Source organism: Amblyomma maculatum, chromosome 2, assembly GCF_055883805.1.
Source record: "Amblyomma maculatum isolate TAMU_Amacu chromosome 2, ASM5588380v1, whole genome shotgun sequence".
Lineage (NCBI taxonomy): Eukaryota > Metazoa > Arthropoda > Arachnida > Ixodida > Ixodidae > Amblyomma > Amblyomma maculatum.
This window is the reverse complement of record NC_139345.1, coordinates 1366998-1391250: the sequence shown is the minus strand read 5'-3', so window position 1 is coordinate 1391250 and position 24253 is coordinate 1366998. Positions and strand designations below refer to the sequence as shown.

Sequence of the window (24253 nt, the reverse complement as noted above, 5' to 3'; positions counted from 1 at the left end):
AGCAGCGCTTGTTGCTTTGCTTGCCATTTGCTAGCGGCAGTTTGAAGTTTCTGTTAACTTCAAAATTTCATCTGTTGAGAATCAATAAATATATATTTTTAGAAATGATATCTGTGCACAATATTTTGTAGCACTGCATTTAGACACTTTCATATTGTCAAAAAATCAGGTATGATCAACTAGACGTTATAACATACTACTTCAAGGTAGCAACCTTTTCTAGCCTTCTATGAAACTTTCGAACCTAACAAAACTGTATTACATGAGTTTGTTCACCTACTAAACCGTATCAGAGCAGTTTAAGGAGCTTTCTATGATGGTAGTGTTCCACTAAATTGTTCTAGATAGTTCCACTAAGCTTGTCGGGCACTGTAGCTAGGGTGGCTAGCGATGCCTCACGTAACGAATAACGAACCTATTTCTCTACATGACTTGATGCTGATGCTGATGGCGCCGACTTTGATGATTGTGAGCGTGTTGTGAGCGTTCGACCTGTTTTCGACGCCCCTGCGGCGCTGCCGGCGCTGCTGCTGGTCATTTCGTGAATCTTTCTGTTGTACTGCGCTGCTGGGAGCATATACCTTGCTGGGAGTTTATGGTTGTGTGCCAACGGTGCGGTGGCTGTCAATAACTGTTGTGAGGTGTTCTCCTGGATAAGCAGCGCTTCCGACTTCTCTTCAAACGGGTCGTCGACAGTGCACGATGAGTGAGGAGGACCCGGTTATACAGACTAACACTGACGCTGCTTTGAGCAAAAGGGATGCGGTTAACAAGGGTTACTGGCACGACCCGTACATACAGTACTTTGTGAAATCGTCAGAACGCAAGACACCGGAAATCAGCCGAGGCTACTATGCCAGAGTGCAAGGCGTCAAGATGCTCCTGGATAGGTTCCTCAAGGTGAGGATAGTAATGCTGTTGAACCTGGAAGCAGGAGTGGATTGTCGATATCCGACTTCTATTTATACAGTATAGTGATGTAACCAGCGTCACATCCGCAACTGTTACAATATTTTGCATATGCACGCATGAATGATGTCACACGCGGGCATTCGTGTTCAAGACACGCGCTGCCCTTCATTCGAGCTGCCTAGAGTTACCTTCGCTAAGCAGGTGCAGTTGATCTTTCGACAGAGGAACTACACAAGATAGACAACCTCATATGAAAACTTGCAAAAGCCACACTGTGCCTGCCCCACCGCATCTTCAGCCGTGTAGGCGCCCGCTACGAGTTCCTCCTCCTCAAATCTTCCTTCCCCTTTAATCTACCAGTACCTGGATATTCGCCTCCTCACCTATAAGATGTACTCTGTCCCACACCAGTAGATGGCGCAAAATGGCGGAGGCTTCACACTAACTCTGCAGCACTAACCAGGAGGTGGCTTAAGTGGATGCTGCCAGTAATCGCCACAGAGATGCATTATCATCTGCAGTTATGGACAATACCGGGCGTCCCACCTCCTTAACCTTGTGTGCCATTGCCTCCTCCAACCCAATGCCTAAAATATTTATGAACAACTCAAAGCCATTATAACTTCTTTTAAGGCTGGGTCTCCACCGTCACTCTCAACCATTTGCAGTCTAAACACCCCAACCCACAGTATCCAACTGATCGCAGCCCCTGCACATTCCCACACATCCCACACATTAAAATCTGGTAGGGACCAAGCCCCTACCCTGATCATGGTGTAAAGTCAGTGAGGGACTGGTTGATCACCTTTCATAAGATTACGCAATACAGTCGACTTGACTGTCTTCGACTTCACTTGACTGGCCGACTGGCCCCTAGCTTGCATGCCTAATGCCAGCAACAAACACGTCTTCTCAAATCCAACAGGTCTCTCCAGTATCTGCCCGCACTCTACTGTCCTAACTGCAGATTTCACAGTGGGAAAGCTTCCCTATCCCACATCATGTGGACCTGCCCTATAACTCCCTACCCCAATCACTATAAAGAGCAGTGGGAGGCCATGATATGCAGCTCATAGCCGAGCCTTCAGGCTGAGCTCATCTAACGGGCTGACTGTGTTGCCAAGGTGCATAAGCTATTGGCCATCCAGCACGGTTAACCGGTTGATCTGCTGCATTATGAAGAGCTCTGCTCCTTACCGCTCAACCAGTAAAGTTACCACTCTTGGTGTGGCCTGTTATATGTTCAGCTTAACTGTGAGGGGTGCATTAGAAATTTCCTTGATGGCATCTATTTTGTACTGACCATGTGGCTAATTCATGGGTGAAATTTATGCATATAGCTCTGTGGTCCTGAGTGCCAAATCGTCAACCTGGGTGCGGGCTTTGACACCTTGTTCTGGCGGCTTATGGATGACAAGGCCCAGTTCAAGAGCCTCGTGGAAGTTGACCTTCCTGCTGTGACCACTCGCAAGTGTTACTACATTCGGCTGCGAAAACAGCTCCTCAAGGGGATAGCTACAGAAGGTTTGCTCTCACTTTTGCAGTGTACACTGTTTGAAAATGCCTTGCCTTTCTGGACACATTTTTTGGAAGCAGTTGTGCCAAATTGTTAAGTTGTACGAGTTATGGATGTATTTTTGACGTTTTCTGAGCGGCCGCCAGGTCAGAGGCAGCGCGCTCCCGACTGTGCCGGCGGGTATGACGTCACAACTACCCTCAGCAAAGCCATGGCCTCGCGATCCCATCGCCCCCGCACCTGAAGTTGGTTGACTGGCTATACGCAGTTAAGGTGTACTAGAAGGGGGCAGTGGGCTTACTCCCCAGCCGAGCCCGACGGTTCACCTGCATCGCGCCGTGCACAATGCTGCGAAGTGTGGAATGCTGCACACGAGGGAGGCCGAGGGGGACGCTTACAGAGGGCACTGGGAGGGAACGATGAATGGTGCGCAGGAACACGAGCAGCAAAAAAACAAAAAAAGAGAGGCACATCCGTCCCTGCGCTTTGTGAGTGTCACGGGGGAAAGGAAAAATGAACAGGTGCAACCGGCTGCGATGGGGGTAGTTGTGACATATTATGCGGTTTTGTCAGAGCTTCCACAGGAGTCTGCCAGGTGTGGCGATTTGAGAAATATTCATTAAAATACTTACTTTCTGCGAGAAATATTCATTAAAATACTTACTTTTTGCTCATTTCTGTTCATAAAGTGGATCGTTTTGGTCACTCCTAATGCGATAGCTACCATCTGCACTGGAAATTTCGGCAGCAATTTTTTTATTCAGTATACCTTTTAGGCAGGCTGTAATAGGCAGGTGACATGGTCAGGCACTGCTTGGTTGGCCGTAACATGACAGAGCACATTACAAAGGAATGTAATGTAAGGCACGAACATTACGCATAGTACTATGATGACTGGTATTCATTGTGCAGCATAGTGTAACTTGGTACTTTTAAAGTAACATAATGAAAATAACAATGCTTTTTCAATCTCTCAGGTGTAAGCAGTCTTATGGTGAATTCCAATCACAGAACCAGAGAGCCTGCACACTCTGCGATAGAGCACCTGAATCCGTCAGAGAGCATGCATTCTGACTGTGCGTTTCAAACATTTGTGCTCTGGCTGGAGCAAGTAGGTGGCGCTTGCGAACTGACAGAGGAGAAACCCGCATTCCTTGCACTTGTCTGCGCTTCATGTACGTGCTGTATTGTCTGTTTTCAAACCTGTAACTTCCGCTTGTTCTTGAGATGTTGACATCAACAATCTACGCAATAATTTCATTCATGGTCGCACAGTCAAGCGTGGGCGCACACGGTAAGAGTTCCTCGGCAGTTTTTCAAATAAAACAGTCGTGATGCGTCATTTTCAGCCACCCAAAGCATAGCAGTAATTGAATGGCTTGGAGTTTATGAAATTGAAGCACATACAGACAGTTCTGCTGTCGCCCTTTGAAATGAGGCTGCTCTCCAAGCCGCTGTCCCCAAAAGAGAACACTAGTTTGCGACGGGTATTTGCATCGAAAGCGATGGCAAGTACTGATCGTCTGCTAAAAAGCACAGAGGGTGGAGCCTGCACAGCCGAAGCGACAAGCGAGTGGAAATGGAGAGCGCCGCTGAAGGAGTACGTCGCGCAAACTTTCAGCTGGTTCCACCGATTTCGGCGGAGCACTTTTGACTGCTCCACGGAGCGACCTTGGCTCAACGATTGCTCCCCATCTGTGTAGGAAGACGCGATCTGTGTTCTGGATCTTGTTTGGAATACAATTGCTCCGAAAAGAGCAGAAAACATTTCTCTGGAAGTGCTCCAGCCCTGCGATTGGAATTCACCATTAAATATCTCTGCAGAATTTTTGTTCTACTGCGCACACTTTTGTGACAGAGTGCTTAAGTAGGGTGTGATGTTAGAAAAAACTATGCTAATGTATTATATTAAATATCTTATTGTTTTCTCATACTGACTTTCATTGAACGATAAAAAATGAGACCACTTTTTGTGCTCATGACTTTTAATCATCTTGTTTGGCTCACATTATCCCCCACACACCAGGCATATCTTTTCACTTGCCTTTCATTTGGTTCCCTTTCCTTGCCCTCATAGTAATGTAGAAGCTAATGCATCTTTTCTTGTCAGCAACCGACAGTGTAGGTAACCTAATCACTTCAGTTCTGTATATTAAGGGCTGTTTATTTGCTTTTTAACTGTGTACTGCTGACTCTACAAACCTTGGGATGCAGCTTTGTGATTGTTCATCCTTTCTTTCTTTATTACTGACCTCTTAGTAGTGTTTTTAGTTTCTCGGGAGCATGTGTCCCTTGGGGCATTATGGTGCTGGTGTCTTTTTGTTCTCCCCAGCATGCTGGATGTGTTTTGCACTGTCGTTCACCTGCTTACCTGCATGATGCCACCTCCTTTTGCCCTTTTTAGATGTGTTTAACCAGCTGCTCATCCATCGGGAATCGGGTCTTAGCACGCCAACCATCGGTTAAGTACAAATGTGCTGCTGTCTCTTTCCGGCTTCATTATGAAGAGCTGCATTGTAATTCTGGGACTGCCTGTGTGTGTGCAGATGATGATGTCCGGGTCAGTGCATCGGACTTGCACGCTGGCCATTACCACCTGGTGGGATGTGATCTGCGTGAGCTGGATGTTTTTGAGGCCAAGGTAGTACACGAGTCGGGACTGGACCTTAAGCTGCCCACACTGTTCATCGCAGAATGTGTTCTTGTTTACATGAGTTGTGATGAGTCATCAGCACTGCTCTCCTGGATCACACGCAACTTCTCTAACGCAGTGCTCGTCTCCTATGACCCTGTAAGTCATCACACCTGTATGTGAGTAATCCTACAGAAGTCACACTGCTGCTCCTTAAGTCACTTGACATTACCTTCCCTCCGGTCTGTGTTATGGGTTAGCCAGTCTAACAAGGAGTGTACTAACCGCATACTGACACAACCAGTTCACGTCAGCCATTTGGAGTGAAAGCTGTCCTTTGCAACCAAATCTGTGAAAGCTGAGTCTTAAGCAGTGAGATATATGCCATGACCACTTTGTATGTACCACGACTGCCACTTTTACTGTGCTGTTTCATCATTCACGACAAAGCCAGCATCAGCATCTTCACTGAAACTGGGTTATGAAAACAAACCGTTTAAATTTTGCTCAAATAATTTCTAGATCTGCCCTGCCATGGTGGTGCAGTGGTTAGGGTTCTCGGCTGTTGTGGCCAAGGATGTGGGATCAAATCCCGACCACGGTGGCCGCTTTTTGATGGAGGCGAAAAGCATGGCAGCCATTGCCCGTGTGCTGTGCGATGTCAGTACACGTGGAAGATCCCCTGGTGGTCGAAATTTCTGGAGTCCTCCACTACGCCGTCTCTCATTGCCCGAGTCGCTTGGGGACATTAAACCCCATAAACAAAATAAAACAAATTTCTAGATATGTAGTTACATACTTGCAAAGCCATCTGCTATTGCCTGCTGTTGCAAGATGCTTCCAGACAATTGGCGAAATTTTGTGCAAAGTGCGATGAGTGAAGGTGGTTTGGTGACTACCGGCCCATGTGTCAAGCCATCATACCACTGGAAAAAAAATAAAGGAAGATCAGATAGTCTGCAAACCTTGCTTGGCTATGCATTGTTTTAATTTACTGCAGCACCTTAGCTCTGCGGCTTCAAGAGCTCGACTGACAAAGACAAGTTGTAAGTCATAATGTTAAGGCGAAACTCTCTATATGTTCATGAGTGGGGACAGGATTTGTGCGTCCGCAGAGGGTGTCACACCATCATTGCCGAGAAATGAATTGATTGATGAGTAAAATAATGGTTGTATGAGGTATAGGGTGAAAAAATGTTTTTCTGCAAAATTTTGTTCATGTGGAGTGATTAGTAAATTGGAGCTAAAACGTCAATTGGATGTCAAAATAGCCAAGAACGTCGATATAATGTGCAGATGTTAAAACAGCCACGGATGTCAAAATTGTGCAAAAAACATGGAAATAAAGAAAAAAAAGAAAAGCAACAAAGAAAAAAAGCAATTGAGTGCAAAGAGTGACTGGAAAAACTTTTGCCTTACCGCTTAAGAGAAACCTAAATGCCTTCAACAAATTTTTGCTGTTTATTTATGCCTAACATTACCTAGACACACATTAATTACACGTCATGTCAGTTGTTCTAATTGAAAAAAAAAAAGCACGAAAGAATGTGGACAAAGAAACGCACACAAATGCAGGATGGGTGCTGACTGCCAGATCTTTATTTTTTGTGAACCAAACAAGTTAAATACCGTACGTACTGAGCCATCTGGTGGCCCTGATTCAACATCGATCGTTCCCTTCATGAAACTGAAACAACATGAGAGCGGAAATTCAGATAAAATTGATTTAGTATTCGTATGCAAAGAAAAATTGTGACCTATGTATTCTAACTATTGTGCAACTAAAATTGAATGTCTTTACATAGTAGCACGACACATTTGCCCCACTGGCTTCAAGTGCCAGCAAATGGACAGTGATGCACTTTTGTGCTTATTTTTGCATGTTAAATACTGCCAAACTGTCAAACAAGCAATTAAGTATATTTTTGCTTTTATAATAATTTTTATCTGTTTGTAGTCATTCATTTAGTCTAAACATAGTGCCAGCACTTCCCTGTGTTTGTTCCAATGTTTTGCCATTCCTTTTCCTTTGGCTACTGCATGTTCAGCTGTGAAATTACACCAGTGCCTGGCTTCACTTGTGAAAAGATGGCCGATAGTGCATTGTTTAAAAATGCAGTTAAAAAATGGTGGCCGAATTTTGGTTGCATTTTCATCTTGATAATACATAAGACGTTACTGCACATAGATCTCCACATGGTTTTTATTTGTGACTGCTAATGATTAATAATTGAACATTCTTTTCACCTATTTGGTTTTGGTTTTAACAGCTGAACAATTGCTGTGATGTCATTGTCAAGTCTAGCTCATGTGATGGTATAAAAAAAATCTTCATATAATAGTTACTTTTTCCCTTATTGCAATTCTTCTTCTTGAGGCAAGCTTAGCTTTGCAGTGAATTAAAGCAATGAAGGAGGGATTATATTAGTTTTTTGATCCCTCACGTGACCTAGACTTAACTCCGACGTCATAGCCATCACTCATCTGTTGAAACTGAAATTAAAACAGGTGAGAAAACGAATATTGTTACAGTTAGAACTCGATTTAACGAAGCGGAGGGGAGCCGCAAAATATTTAGTTAAATCGGGAACTTCGTTAAATCGAGGGAGGCATTTCTCGGTCACCGATACAGTCAGTTATTATATGGTGTCGCGTCTTCAAGCAAGTGCCATGACATCATCATATTTGCGAAGTGTAAATGCACTGAAAAGGAAATTGTGTTTTGAGAGGACGTAACAGCCAACTTAAATGAAGGCCCAGAGAAGCTCTACTGTTACATCATATTTAAATGCAATACCAACTTGCCCACTATGCTATGTTGCTACAATGAAACTGCGGCCTGCGCAACCACCGACACTGGCAGCGCATATGAAAAGTAGCTATGAAATTTTTACATCAGCAAGAAGGGTCCCAGGGGATTGAATTTCTTTCCCAGCAAAGACGTCGCGGATCTTTGCTTGCTTGCGGTTTGTAAGCAACATATGCCCTTTTTTTTTGTGCGTTCTTCCCTCATGGGTTCCGGTAAACTTGTGCAGCAGATTAAGGGCAACCATAATTTGTCCAGGTGTTGGCATACGGACACAGAGTCGGCGGGCTGGCTTTTCACTACTGGTGAAGTCTCGTGAATTAAAACCAATATAACTTGCATTTCGCACTTTGCAGTTTGGCAAAAGTGGTACATAGTTGCTGCATGATGTTATCATTTGCTCGCAGTCAATACATTCTTGAGCATTTTGTGCAAAGTAGACCAAAAATACTTTTTCACATTCATTTTTCAGCAAAAGGTTCTTTAAATTGGGATGGATAGTGAAATTAGTTTCGTTATTTCGAGTTACTCAAAGCATTGGACCATATGAGCGTCTGAGGGGTAATCGGGATATCTTGGTTAAATCGAGACTTTCGTTAAATTGGGTTTCGTTAAATCGAGTTTTGACTGTATAAATTATTGAACGGTCCTACACAAATTAGCACACAGTGGTCCATGTGTAGCAGTGTCTTATGCATAATGAAAGAAAATATTACATGCAACCAAAAATTAGGTGTTCATATATTTAAAGAAAACAGAGACAGCAAAGTTTGGTTGCGCGTTCTTTTTAACAAGGCACAAGGCATTACAAGTAAACTCCATGTGGAATTCATCTGAACCACCTGCACCTAATAAATAATATATGATTAAATTTCTTCAACACCTATATAATATATGATTAAATTTCTTCAGCACCTTAATGGCAGCTGCGACATCACACTAGTCCACTGATTGTAAGTCTCGTCGTGGTGGCCCAGTGGTTGAGGAACTTGCTGCAGCAGTTCGATTCCAGTTGCAGCGGAAGCATTTTGATGGAGGTGAAACGCAAGGCACCCGTGTACTGTGAGATGTCAGTGTACGTTAAGGAATCCCAGGGGGTCGAAATTATCAGGAGTCCTCCACTACAGCATCCCTCACAGCTTGAATTGCTGTGGATGTTAGACTCTATAAATCAAACCAAATCATGAACAAGAGAGAGTCAATGGGAATAGAAGGCGCTATATGTGGGAGACTGAATACTAGTGCACTTGCTGTTCTTTTCAGTGTTGTGAAAGCTATTATGGACCTTACCTCTGTTTCCTCTCCAGCAGCTCTTGTCTTAGTATTTTTGTTCTTGCATTACAAATATGTTAAAATTCCATTTCATGCTGACCTTACTTACGTGCCATAAGATACCGTACCATATACCATACCGTAATTCTGATTTCAGTGAACACAGTTGTAGTACACGAATGCGTGATACTTAGTAGGTTGCCTTGCACTGCTGCGAAACCTTTTGTGAGTGCTTGGGATATTTTAATGAGCGTGCACTGTATCCCCTCAGGCATGCTCGGATAGTTCTAACAACATGAACTAGGCAGTTTTGTGTGAATTATGTTGCTGGTATGTGGTGCAGATTTGTTTGTAGTCAAAGGCAGGCAAGAAACAAATAGGCCAGTAAGCTTTCTTGGCAAGCTTGCTCTCTAGTACCATTTGAGGCACTGGAAGTGGGTGAGCATTAAAGGCAAAAGCTCAGGCCAGTTGCTAACAGCTCGAGCTGTAGTCATGAGCTCAAGATTGCAGCAATGGCAGGTTAACCAGCCTTATCATTGTCGGCATTTTCATGCGCACCGTTGTTCAGCAACATGCACAGTAGTGGTGCCATTCTTGTAGGTCAACATGGGAGACAAATTTGCCGAAGTGATGGTGGAAAACCTGAAGCAACGCAACTGCCTCCTCGCGGGGCTGCAGGCGTGCACCAGCATCAAGGCCCAAGAAGAAAGGTTTGCGGTCTTTATTTTTTTTTTTGTGCCCTGGCTCTGCTAACATTGCTAGATAAAAGGAGACTAGTTGTGTTTGTTGGTTGCTACAAAGCTTACAGAATTAATATATCCACTAATCATGTGCACCGCCTGGTTGTTAGCGTAGACAAATAGAATGTAAATGAAAATAAAATGGAAGAAGAAGAAGAAGAAATGGAAACAATGTTTTATGTAGTTTATAGATCCCCGCTTACAGGAAGCATTTGCACATATCAGAGGAAAGACCAGCCATAGCATTATTTTGCATTAATCAACAAAAACTTGTCCATTGTGTGTGGGAAGTCCCAGGTCCCTGTGCATGGGCATGCCTTAATCACTGTCGCTAATCGCTTAATCCGTGCCTTTATTCTCTGACATAACTGTTGGAGTTCTAAATACCACGCTATGCGAATGACCACCCAATTTAGATATGAAGCTTCGCTTCAGCCATGCCGTAAAAACACCTGTGTGACCTGTGAGTATCGTGCCTGACACTAAATCGAAGCGCGAGTTCAATCCCCACCCTCCTATTTCAAATTAGCTGCCCGAGTTGCCAGCTCCTGCCATGTCGACTATGTCAAATGGTCTCGTGATGTTAGACTGCTTGTTAACCAGTAAGTGCCTGGCTCTGTTACCTTCCAGCTACCAGTTGTCAGAGTTATGCCCATGACTTTTTCTCTTACGGCACTGACTCTGGATTTTCTGTGAAGTGAAGCCTTTAGTGCCATCATATTAAAAATGTATAGCATTGCTGTTTGCATATATCAAACTCCCGTTTGCCAGAACCCCTTTATAGTAAAGTCACTCAGACTGACAAAAATATTTACTATATCAGGGTCTTCACTATGTCGGTTGTTGTGATGACATTGCCCTGAAGATGCTGTCTGGTAATTACATGGTTGCTTACCATGTCTTGTTGCTTTATGAAAACACTCTAAAATATATTTCATCCTTCTCTATTATCACTGTGCAATATTCTTTTTTTCAGTTATAATTTTTTATTTTTTTTGTTTACATCCTGTGGAAGTACCTCTTTAGCATGAATGCAACATGGCCTTGAATGCGACTGAGTTTGATTTCGTGTAAAAACCAATGCCTTGCGGGAACATGGAGTCGTCTTCCACTGTTTGTCATTTAAGAGTCAATAGATGACAAATGCGCATGGCAGTCAGGTGTGGCAACGCACGCACAGCACGCCTCCCTTTCTTGCCACTGTTGCTTTGCGCTTGGCACTGCACAGTAGTGCGAATGTTTGGCTGTGCCTTCGCTTCTTTATTTCTTGCTGCACTTTTATGCTCACTTACTGACCAGACCGTGCCGCCTTCTTTCCATGTTCATGGCCAGCCTTGCTTTTTTTTTCCCTGTGCAAAGCGTGCTCTAAGGTCAACATAAAGTTGGCTTCTCCTCATAGCTGATGAGCCTGGTGGTAATGCCACTTGAAACACTCTCATTGTTTTGTCAAAAAGAAAAATTTGATTCGCGATTCTAGGTAGCGTGCATGCGGCGATATCATATCATGAGAGGTATGTCGCCGTGGCTAGACGCACTTTACTATGACCAATTTTATCAAAAATGCCTTTACTATAAAGGGGGAAAAAAGGCACATTTGTCTATCGAAGATGAACTGAGGCTTCATTTTCCCTTTAGTATATCCAAGTTTTCTATAGTTGGGTTCTACTGTACTACATCGAATTGTGCACCATGCTCCTTCTCTTAATGTCATTCTTGCTGTAATTCCGTATATTGAGGAAAAAATAGTGTGCTTGACCTTGAGTCTGGCATGCTTATTTTCAACGCCAGCCTTGGTGACCAGAGGCTCACAGTGGTTGCGGTGACTCTCTCATGGGATCTTTGGCTGCTGAAGGTAGTGAAGAAATGACATTATTTTTAATTGAGATAGTATTGTTGCAGGGTGGCAAGCCGATGAACACAGGAAAGGTGAACAGGGAGAAGACGTCCGATGATGATGAGATGAGTTTAACGAATGCCACAGGGCCTAGCGTGAGCACTCCTGCCAGCGCCACTGCCCGCTTCTTCTTCTTTGTCCATAATAGTATAATGTACTGGTGACAGAATTAGACCTCTTGTGGTCTGTGGCAATCTCTCTAGAAGCAATCCATCCATGCAGAGTGGGCTATGCCTAATGGACCGAATAAGCAGTGTGCTGCCAGTAAGGTGATGCTAGTGGGCAGCACGTCACTACCTGAAAAGCACTGCTTGCATGGGTGCACCATATTCACATGTCTGGGTTACCTTATCTGCTGCCACTTTTTTTGTATATCAAATTATAAACATATCAAACATATCAATATAACCAGGATTGAGCCCCGCCTTGGTTGATTGTTAGGATACTCGACTGCCGGTCTCAAGAATGATCCCGGGCAATGATGAAAGTGAAAAGCAAGGTGCCCGTGGACTGCGCAATCCCATTGCACGTTGAAGTGCCCCAGGTATAGTCGAAATTTCTGGAGCCTTCTGCTATGGCGTCACTCATAGGCTGAGTTGCTTTGAAACGTTAAACCCTATGAACCAAAGCGAGCCAGACCATACCTGAGAGTGAGTATGCTTTTTTTTTTAACATGTTCACACGAAATAAACACTATTCTGAATCTGTTCTTATTTTTGCTTTGCTCTTAATGTTATCGTTGGCTTTAATAATGTTTATACGGCATCAGTGAAATTGCCACACCATTTCTTTAGGTGAGCAAAGGGCTGCTTTTTTTATACTGTCATGTGGAGAGTGCGGTATACTGTATGAGGAGCGATACCTCATTAGCAGATCAGGGAGCGCAGTGATGTTGTGTGGTTAAGCAGGATCAAGCCATGGCTACAGCAGTTATATTTTGCTGCCGATGATACCTGTGTATAAGTGCCTACGTGCTTTACAGTGCTAACGTTTAAGAATTGCAGGTGGTCATCATAAACTTAAAGCGATGCAAATTTTCACTTAACACCTGTAGCCCTTGTTCTTACTCTTTTTAGGTGTGACACACATATACAGATTCACCAGCTGGTAGCCTTGAAAGCAGGTGTAATGTGTGTTTAGTAAAAGGTCCTGTTGCTGACTACAGTTGAGTCACTGTGCTATTGCTCACTTTCACTGACATTTATTTTTCTAAATCGCCAGTAATTTTATGCAAGCGCTTTTGTGGTTGTCTTGTGGTGACTGAAAATATGAGCAGCATTTTGATGATATATGGTGGCCAAGTTTGTGTCATCAGCTGTTGTGCCAGTTTTGCTACTTAGTCTGTTTGCAGGTATGCACGGCCTTTAGAAGGTGACTACCCTGTAGTCTTTGCTGGTTTACTTAAAGTTTACTTATTCAGGTGACTTGCAGAAAACTTGTAAGGGCCTGCTACTTCAAATTACTTTTGCTGCAGGATTTGCCATGCGGGCTGGGAAGTGTGTAAAGTCTGGACTATGAACCAGGTGTACCAGTCATTCCCTTCCATGGAATTACACAGGTGAGTCACACAGGAAGAGTTACTGGTGCTCTTCTGAAGCTGTTGACCAGTGTAAGCAGCCGCCCGGCCGGCTGTTGAGATATGCCATTGCTTAGTTCGGGCAATTTATTTTTTGCCACATTTTTTTTTTTTTTTTTTTTCAAAACTGTTGGCCAGATCTTTCCACAGAGGTGTGCTGCCTGTGGCATTTTAGGTGACAACACAAAGCCTTGTTGTACAGTAAATCCGTTGATGGTCAGTGGCTCTTGTTCAATTAAATCCCGATTTGTTAGTGCAGAGTTTCATGTCACATTTGGTCATCGAGGAAGATATAAGACCTCGTACTAGAAGTGAGATTTGAACCACGGCAATGCGAACTGATCACTTTCATTGGCTGCGGCAGTTAGACCATTACTCCGTTGATGTAATCTATCATCTTCAAAATTGCGCGAATAAGACAGGACAGCAGAGACGCACACACACAAAGCACAGACTTCCCAACTTTTTAATCAAAAAGGTCACAGGCAGCTTTTTGCTCTGCAGTCACCAGCTCAAAAAAAAAAAAAGAAAAGAAAACTTACACTACCAAAACATAACTATTTGAGAGCAGCACCAAAAATACGGGTGCATTATCTGCACGTAGTGTCCAATCCACACTTGATATCGATAAGATCTGAATGGCACAAAGCAAACAACGAAAAACAACCCTCCCCAAATGTAATGCCATCCAGGCAAAGCCCCTGTGGCCTTGACCACAACCACCGAGCTCACCAAGAACCTTAGAAGAGTGGGAAAAGTGGAAAAGACAACGTAACCATTTTTGAACAGCTGAAAAAGACCCCAAGGCAAGAAGGCTCTGATACCAGACAAAATGAAGGGAGAATAAGCATGACAATCCCCTAGAAACATGAAAACAGGCCTAAGAGGCCTATCTTACAATAGGGTGAACAAGGTGAATCCAACCGAGAAGCAGAGAACAGGGTGCATCCAACATAAAAATATAAAAGCATGTATAAGGTCAGTAACAAGAAACAAAAGGGCAGGTGGAGAAGCTAAAACCTAAAAAGAATGGCAGCAGCAACCAGTAATGAGAGAGAGGGTGAAATGCTAAACAGGTTAAAACTAAAAGGCATGAAGCAGTAACAACCAAGAGTTAGGGTGAAGTGAGGAATGAACCAAAAGTACTCTGGATGCCAGTAGAAAGTAACAAGTGCTAAACATGACTGAATCCTAAAAGAAAGAAGGAAGACAGCACCAAGAACGAGAAAAAAAAGCTAAAAAACTAAAAATGGCAGTAGGCATTCCTCTTTTCTAGATATTCCATTTCTTTATCTGAAAGAAGAATGGACGGCATGCTCGCACAGTATTCTGCATTCTTGGATGTTGAGGAAGGCTTCAATTACTTCTCTTTCTGTCATGTTTCGAGCGTTGACGAGGAATTCAGGCTCTTCTAGAAACACACGACAATCCTGTTTTTCACACTTCATGCAGTGTGTGGAAGATTTCCACCTGAATTACTCGACAAATTGCGCTCATGTTCGCTAGCCCTTTCATTGAAGGAATATCTAGTGTGCCTAATGTGCATCCTACCACGAGATACCAGAACTTTTGTACTATATAAGTTCTGTGGCACATTCCATATTCATGGTGCTGTGGTCTAACAACCTGCATCCTCCTTGCTTACCATCATTTTTCATCTTTGTGGACACCCTAGCCAGCTTACATGGCACATGAGTCGGACACCATGCTTGCAATTCCCTTCCGATTATGTGACACAATGTATGTATGGCATGACCAACACTGGTTTGCATTCCTTTTTGCTTTTTCTGCATTTTACACCTTTTCTCCTTTGTAGCAGGCCTTTGCAAACACTAGTGTGTAATTGCCGTGGATAACCTACCGTACATAGTCTCAATCTGCACATTATTAAAATGTGTTGGCATGATTTATCCAGCGCAGAATGACAAGCAAGTTTAACAATCACTCTTTTTATCAACTTAGAATGAGCACTGTCATACGGTAGGAACTGCTTTTTCAATCTTGGATTGTATAACCAGCATATATATGAGCACGTGAAATGCAAGCTGATATCATGAAACTTAGGCAATTCATGCAGGAAATAAAGCCCTTTACCTTCGGAATTGAGAACATTAAGAACGTTGCTAACTGCTTTTGTCAAGTTAGACATAAAAGGAAGGTTAAGCATGAACAGGTAGTCATCGATATGATGAAAGACGTGCGTAACATGTAGGTGAGCAAGTCGATGTTCCAAGCATCGGTCTAAGGAAGAAAGGAAAATATTGCATAGCACAGGTGCCTCAGAGGACCCACTGCAGGTACCATTTTTGTGAATGTAAAACTATCCTTGATGAGAAATCGTGGTCGAGGTAAGGTAAAAGTCCGACAACTCAAGGAATCGATCCAATGTATCCCAGCATACCACGTTAAGCATCTTGCGCTGTGCTTTCCTATCAATAAACCTATCTATCTTGCATGTTGTCTTCATCAACTTCTATCCGCGTGCATGTCAACCCAAAAGCTAGAGCATGTGAGCACTTTTACATATGAGCCTAAGTTCAAACGCGCGGCCAGTTTCATGGCAATAAAAAACGGCATATGGAAGCGCTGTCTGATGAGCTATTAGAAAACCATATGGAGCGATGGGAGATCGAACCAAGGACTGCAGCTATCATCGATGAGCTTAGTTGAAAGGCCTAATGCTGTCGCGTTGTCAGTGGGTAATGGGGGTTAACCACTTAAGTGCTTTATTATTATTATTCTTTTTTAGAAATTTTAACCAAAAGTGCTTATGTTTTTTACTGTTGATTTCGATTGGCAAGGAAGTGCCTGAAACTAAAGAAAAATATTTAACAAGAAACTTGCTGATTAGCAAAAATAATAAATTGGTTGAGCAAAGCTTCGCAGCTTAAAGGCCCACTGTCCACCCTCCGGTCGAAAATATTTTCTTCCCCGGTCACTGTGAGACTTCGCCCCTAGAACGCAAGGCCGCAAAATGTTTTTGAAAAGAGTAACTAATAACGCAGTTACAGCCACCGCAATCACCCGATTCTGTCATGCCTCTCTCCTTCCATTCCCTCGCAAAGGTTTTTCACTCTCCTGCCCGAGGTCGTCTAGCCTCCGCAATACAAATTCCCCTTCCTCCTCCGCGTTTGGCGGGAGGTGGGGCGTGGCTCTCCGCGAGCGCGAAAAAAAAAAAAACGGTCGAGGGAGCGCGCGCCGCTGGATTCAGTCTGGACGTGGCGAGGGAAAAGCGCGCTGCGAGCGGTAGACACCCATCCTTCTCCCGTCAGGCAGCGAGACGGACCAATGGACGTCGTTCCCGATACGTACGTAATTATCGGGGGCCGTCGGGCCAGCGCAGGAAGCGGTGAAGCTGGCTTCTCAAAGGAGAGCATGAGGGAGCTTTGAATTGTATTTTCGATGCTTTGCGGCGCGCGTGTCGCTGTAGAATTTTGCACAGACTATCTCCGGTACCTGATCGAAACACTGGGCTCCTTTTCTTAAAAGGGCCTTCCCTGGACAGTGGCCCTTTAATGCATCGTGCAGCGTTTTTTTGCAACTGGCATTTGCGCTGAAAGATTTGACTCATACAAAGGCTGCGACCATGTCATTCTATGGATGCCCGCATCTAATCAGGAAACAAACACCTTTACTTTGCAGTCTCTATCTTACTGTTTCCCACAGCAACGACGCAGTGTCCGCAGCATGGCCACTCAGGTGGCTCGGGTCATGAGTTTGGCTGACAGATTCAAAGCCCTCGGGGCGACCGACCACTGCGCAGAAAAGTCGCTAGCCAAAGGGAATTTCTCGAAAGAATAGAAAGTAGAAAGAAGAGCAACACGCTCACTCATGGCTCTCTCTTCTCTTCTGAGAAATTATCTTTGGGTCATGAGAAAAATAAAACTGTTTTGTTGCTGCACATACATACGTATGTATGTACAGTGGTTTTCAAAAATACACGGCCCACGGCTTCAGTCCGCGGAGCGACTGGCGGGCCGCACCGCGGCGCTGCTGTCTCTGCCCGGCGCTCGGTACGAGAGTGCCCTATGTGACGACAGCTTTCTCCCTCCCTCTCGCGCTGTAAAGTAACACGCCTTCGGAACTCTATGTGCGGCATTCGTCCGTTTCGCCTTTCTTCCTATATGGTTTTACCGCTGCCGCTTGCTTTGAAAGAGGGCGTCTGGACTCTGGATATTTACATCACCGGTCTCGGCGCGGGTTTGCAAATACTGGCGCCCTGCTACCTTCCTCCAACATACGTTCATAGCCGTACGTGCATCGAGACGCAAAAAACGAGTGTCGTGCCTCTCTCTCGCCGCGCTGTTATCGGGCCTATGTCGACGGAGCGTTCAGATGCCGCGCTCTGCAGTGGCGAGACCTTGCTACTCAGTCCGCTTCTCTTGTGCAGTTGTGGCGAAACTCAGTATGACTTTTAAAAAAAAGTCTGCTCTCCTCAATGCAAACTCTTCGAAAGAAGAAATACCAAGTTTAAATGGGAACAAATGTTCTACCATTGGCCATTTTCTCTAGTACAGTTGCACTTGACAAATCGGAGACCTTAAACGTCTACTGTGAATTATGTCAGTGAGAATAAATTTGAACATTATGCTACATTTAATGATATATCACTGGATAGCTTGTCAAGTATGATAACACTGTACTAATTGTGGGTAATAATTAGTTGTCACTAATTTGTAATTTGCGAATAAATACTTCGCTATGCTTTTAAGTCATAAATTGTTGGATAGCTATGCAGAGTATAATTGCGCTGGACTAGCTAATTGTATTTTGCAATTAATAATCGCTCTTTTGTTAATTGCAATTAAATATGACATATGCTATAACCATGAAGTCATGCATGGTTGGAAAACTTGTATGAAGTATTATAGCAAATAATGATTGGTCGTCGCTAAACTATTATCGCTAATTTGTTAATTGCGAATTAATATATATGGTGCACTACTATCTCAAGTTACTTATTATTAAATAGCTTATATCGAATATGAATGCACAGAACTAATAATAGGCGTTAATTATTTAGTGCTAAATTGGTAATTGCGAATAAATATATATGTTACACTAAAACCTCAAAATACGTATCATTAGGTAGCTTATGTCGAGTATTATTGCACAGAACTAATAATATGGGTTAATTATTTATTACTAGTTTGTTAATTGCAAATAAATATATAATACACTACAACCTCACCTTACATATAACTTGATAGCATATGTTGAGCATCATTGCACAGATCGACTAGTAGGTGTTAATTAATTACTGCTTATTTGTTTATTGCGATTAAATATATACGTTACGCTACAACCTGAATTATTGTATTTTTGGATAGCTTATGCCGAGTATTATTGCACAGAACTGATAATGAGTGTTACTTAATTATCGCTAAATTGGTAATTGAAATTAAACATTGAGTGCCATGCTAAATGTTCAAGTTATATATCTTTGAATAGCTTATGTTGTGCATAATTGTATTCCACTATCAAGAAAGATCAGTAAGGATTACAGTACCTTGCTCTGAATTAGGCTAAATCTGGTGTATTGTGACGAACTGTGTCTATGGCGATAACAAATTAGCGATAAATAATTAACCCATATTATGAGTTCTGTGCAGTAATGCGCGACATAAGCTATCCAATGATATGTAACTTGAGGTTGTAGTGTAATATATATTCGCAATTAACAAATTAGTGATAATAATAAACGCCTCCCATTATTTACCTATTATAATATTTTATAAAAGTTTTCCAACCACGCATATTGCATATTTAGTTACAATTAAATAGAGGGCGATAATTATTTGAAAAGTACTATTAGCTAGTCCAGCGCAATTACTATCCAACAATTTATGACTTGAAGGTGTAGCAAAATATTTATTCGCAATTTACAAATTCGAGACAACTCATTAGTACCAACAGTTAGTACAGAGTAATCATACTAGACGTAAGCTATCCAGTGATATATCATTAAATGTAGCATAATGTTCAAATTTATTCACACTGAGATAAATCACAGTAGATGTTTGAAATCTCCGATTTGTCCAGTGCAAGTTTACTAATGGTAGAGCACTTGTTCCCATTAAACTGGGTATTTCTTCTTTCGAAGAGTTTGCATTGAGGAGAGCAATCTTTTCTAGAAAAGTCATACTGAGTTTCGCCACAACTGCACAAGAGAAGCTGACTGAGAAGCAAGATCTCGCCACTGCAGAGCGCGGCATCTCAACGCTTCGTGGACATAGGTTCGCATAAAGGCGCTGCGAGAGAGCCACGGAACTCGTTTTTCGCATCTCGATGCACGCCCGTCTATGAACGTATGTTGGAGCAAGGTAGCAGGGCGCCAGTATTTGCAAACGCGCGCCAATCACCCACGTGGTGAGTGCCGAGACCGGCGATGCGAACACCCTCAGTGAGTGACTGAGTGAAAAACTTTATTGAGTGGAGATAAGGGAGGGGGATATGTAGGTGGGGGTCCCTAGTCCAGGACTCCAGCGGCTGCCGCTGCTATCCGCGCCCGTGTCATGAGGGCTCGTTGGGCCTCTAGTCCAGAGCTGGATAGGGCAGCCTCCCGCCCCTCAATTGTTGGCACTGTATTTGTGTCATCTGGAGGCCACAAATGCAAATATTGTGGGGAGAAGACAGACCTGCACCACATGGTGTGGACCTGCTTACACAATCCTCCAGATGACCTGAACATCCTACGAACATCCAGTGTCCAGACGCCCTCTTTCGTAGTGAGCAGCAGCGGCGCCACAAACGGACGAACGCCGCACATAGTGTTCAGAAGGCGTGTTACTTGACAGCGCGAGAGGGAGGGAGATAGCTATCGTCACATATGGCACCCTCGCGCCGAGCTCCGAGCAAAGATAGCAGCGCCGCGGTGCGGCCCGGCAGCCGCTCCGCGTACCGAAGCCGTGGGCCGTGTATTTTTGAAAACCACTGTACATACGTATGTACCATACACACATACATACATACATACATACATACATACATACATACATACATACATACATACATACATACATACATACATACATACATATGCACGCACGCGCACACACACACACACGCACACACAAATACATACATACATACATACATACATACATACATACATACATACATACATACATACATACATACATACATACATACATACATACATACATACATACATACATTACATACATACATACATACATACATACATCAATCACTGAAATTCTTTGCCTCAGTATATTGCAAAATGAATATGGGAGAGGCCTTTGCCCTGCAGAGGGTATAGTCAGGCTGATTATGATGATGATTATTGCAAAATGCTTAAATAGCTGGCTCAAAATTCTTATTAGGGGAGTATTGTAATCGTCCTGAGAGTTTTTAACTATTTTTTGCTATGGCTTCATTTCGTGGCACCCCTGTTTATTCCAGGAAGCCTCTTAAATATAATAAGAAATGCAGCTTCATGCTGTAAAAAGAGATGGTGCCACTGGTGCCATCACTGTGGCAGCAGCAGATGCAGCGCATATACGCAGAGCACAAGAATGCGTGCCGGCGAATGCACTGTACTGTCGCGCATGCACAGAACCCAAAGAGAATGGTATGGAGGGCTTCACTGGCGCTCTTTACTGGCTTGCCGAGGAGAGCCCCTGCAGCCCATGCTGCAAAATGTACAGGAGCACGGCTGCAATTTTGGCAGCTTTTCCACTGATATGGGGCATCCAAATTTCCTTAAGCAGGTTGACGCGCACTTAGGATAGTCTCTTCTGATTTTTCATTTTCATTTGAAGAACTGTCATGCCAATGTCATCAGTGTCATCGTTGCTTTCCGAAAAAATGTAAAAATTGATGTCTGAAACATTTTCTTCGAATGATGAGGGTGGCGACGAAGGAAAAGCTTCTTTTCCATGGCAAAGGGCCAGTATTACATGCGCTGCCTCCACCAAGTCCCATTTTTCTCATCAAGGCGGTTGTATAAAAAAAAAGGCTTCAAGCAGTAGAACAAAATGCAATTGACGAGTCTGTGCCGTCTGTCGAGTGGCATACAACCCAAGCCACAGACGGGCGCCGCTCATCTACGCTGCAAGTGTTTGATTGCGTGGTTTTATGTTTGAAAGCATTTTAAAAGTGAATAAAGCAAGATTAAAGAATAGAAGTAGCTCTGATTTATTGAAATAGAAAAAAGCAAATGAATGCAAATACCTGTCTGCACAACGCTGTGGCATAGTCATAAAATATACTATGTTCACTACAGATGCTCCAAACAGATGAGGTGTTAGTAGCAATGAAAGGGCACAGTATGGCACCACCATCTGCTAAAACCTTACTTTCCTGATCAATTTAAATTTAGAAAATAAATTCCTTGTTAAACTGCGAGTTCTTCCCTGGACATTACCATGATGTGGTGAGATCTATCAGAATATGTCAATATTTTTATACTTGTCTCCGGCAGCAGACTGTCCCTTTAAAGGGCTACTCCGGGGCGGAAACAACTCTGAGTAATATGACCCTGTTACCAAGCCATATCTTGACTGAAATTTTGAGTTTCCTCTCTTTGCCATGGCAACCAGTTTTCCAGACTGATGAGCAGGCATTTTTAAAATGACAGAAACCAGGAAGCCGAAAGTGAAGCTGGGTTTTGACCAAATTCTGACATCACGGCAGACCTAACTGTGACACTGTGGACACTGCCTTAATGCTGAACATGTGCTTGTTGCTTGGTTAAGCTGGTGACTGTAAGTGAATGCTTGGGTTATTATTCAAAAATGTCTGAAAACAAGCTCAAAACTTTGTCCTTCAACAAACAAGGCGTATTTTGACGAATGTGCTGGTTGGGATGTCATAGTACAGATAAAGCTGACCTTAGAAATCACTGTGACTAAGGCCAGACTACAAAATGGAAGAATTCAAAATTCAAGCTGTGAAACTTGGCACAAGAGAGTTCATAGTACTGCGGAGAGTATGCCATGAGCTTTAGTAAAATCTATGCCACTCCCTTTTTTCACAAGCGAGGGGGGGGTGCTTAAATTAGAAAAATTTTAAATACCCCCCCCCCCCCCCCCCCCCACGCTTCTTTTTTTTTTCTTCAAGGTGATATCTTGACGAGACGGGTGCGAGAAATAACAATGTTTGGCATACAAATTTGGCAAACGTCATCGACAAATGCGATTACAGTTCACATCACGTCGTGGCAGATCTCTTCAAAGTGATTCTAAACTCCATTGTGGCATCAAACAGTGGAGAATAAACTAAGCAATGCGGGCCCGCAATGCCTCCGAAACTGCCGAGCTCTGCCGAACGGTCGCAAATTCCAGGTTCATGTAAGAGCACACTGATAGAGTTATCGGGGCTGCTTTTGGCCGACCCTTGACATTTTCGTGCCGCCAGTTGTCTTGTGTCAGAGCACAGCAACACAAGGAGCTGGAGATTGCGCTGCAGACACCGCACTGCCTCGGGAGTCCGACAGCTCCGGCTGTACGACTGAGTGAGCATGTGCATTGACAGCTTTGTCTTTGCGCTTTTTCTCGCCAAAAGGGCGATGCTTAGATTCACATGCAAACATTTTGTTTAGAAAAAATTTCCGAAGGGAAGACGGGAGAAGGGTGGGGGGGCTTAGAATTGCAAAAGTATGGTAAGTCTGTTTTCGGTTCATTTTCTCTATTACATTCCAATCCTACTTGTGCAAAAAATGGTATGAAGTATTATGAAGTACTATATGCTATCATGTAAGAAACAGTAAAAGATCTGAAGATTCAGAAGAAGCTTACACCTGGTGCATGTGCTTCAGCATCACAACATGGTATTCAACTTGCAGGGTAGAGAAGCTGGAGATGCTGGATGAACGGGAGTTGCTGGACCAGTTGCTGTCCCACTACTGTCTATGTGTGGCCTACAAGGGTGGCGGTGTGCCCTCCAAGTTTGAACAGCTGTCTTTCCCCCTTGACTCCCGCTGATGTGCCAACTATTGTGAATGGCAGACAAACTGTTTGGTGCTTTATCCTGTCTCTAGCACCTTGTGCAACGTGCATGCTGCATAAGAAGAGCAAGTGTTGTGGCACCTGGAAGAGTGAGGGCGCCATTGTTCAGTGCCCTAGCAGAAAACTTGTCTGCAATGTTAATTTCATGTCATGTGTAGCTTTGTACACTTATCACAGCATTGGGTGTGCGAAGGTATGGACTCATTTCTACTTACTCATAAGAAATAACAATTGAAATTGTGCTTAACTTCATTACGTTCTGTCGTTATGGCAGATGTGATTGAAGCCTTTGAATATGAACCCATGATTTAATCTTAAATCGAGTCTAGTATGTGGGATAAGCTTGTTCGTGTTTTGAATGGTTAACTGCCATTGCAGTTAGCCCCCACGTTTGTCTCAGCGTTGCACTTTGCGCTGATCACAGTTGTCCACACATTGAGACCCGCCATTCTCTAGTCCTTTATTTCCTGGTACTTGCAAGAACAAGTGTTTCGTGTTTCCTCTTATCATGTCTAATCTCTGCAAAAGTATTAAAATTGCTTTCTTCATAGTGTTTTATATTCTTTTGGACATTGCATGCACCTTGCATGCATTGCATGCATCTTGTTGTGTTCACAAGAAAAACTTGTCGCTTTTTTTTTAGCCAGCCTTGTGTTGACATCCGATGGATGCTCTACAGCTGCTTTTCATTGTTCATTGTGAAAGGCTGCCCTTGTAACTTAAATTAAACTGGGGTGAGACTTTCTATACGGCTTTTAAAGATTGGTTCCAAAGTAGTCAGGTAAAAGTTCTTGGTATGAAATTTGATAGCAGTCTCATAGGTGCAGCTTGCATTAGAGCTCAAAAATAATTAAAATTGTGTGTTTTACTGCTTCTTTTTTTTTTTTCATTTGTGTGCCTTTACAGTCTATTAAATGCAGGGTTGTGAATTTTT

General features: G+C 43.3%; 1 protein-coding gene across 4 annotated transcripts; it reads left to right on the top strand.

Moving 5' to 3' along the window:
* Window positions 1-313: 313 nt before the first annotated feature.
* LOC146197808 (leucine carboxyl methyltransferase 1-like) lies at window positions 314-23869 on the top strand. Of its 4 annotated transcripts, none has more exons than XM_084593032.1 (7): window positions 314-900; window positions 2253-2436; window positions 4833-4889; window positions 4975-5069; window positions 9739-9848; window positions 13247-13330; window positions 23157-23869. In XM_084593032.1, exons 1-7 carry the CDS (start codon window positions 703-705, stop codon window positions 23293-23295), a joined length of 867 nt encoding a protein of 288 aa, XP_084449158.1. In that variant the 5' UTR covers window positions 314-702; the 3' UTR covers window positions 23296-23869. The 4 variants fall into 4 exon arrangements, with proteins under 4 accessions (XP_084449158.1, XP_084449159.1, XP_084449156.1 ...); XM_084593030.1 differs by having other exon boundaries at window positions 318-900; window positions 4975-5219; XM_084593033.1 differs by lacking the exon at window positions 4833-4889 and having other exon boundaries at window positions 317-900.
* Window positions 23870-24253: the final 384 nt, after the last annotated feature.

Coding starts and splice junctions, on each gene's coding strand:
- LOC146197808 (XM_084593030.1), top strand. CDS start 703: ATGAGTGAGGAGGACCCGGTTATACAGACTAACACTGACGCTGCTTTG. Junction 901..2,252: donor TCCTGGATAGGTTCCTCAAG/GTGAGGATAGTA, acceptor TTATGCATATAG/CTCTGTGGTCCTGAGTGCCA. Junction 9,849..13,246: donor ATCAAGGCCCAAGAAGAAAG/GTTTGCGGTCTT, acceptor CTTTTGCTGCAG/GATTTGCCATGCGGGCTGGG.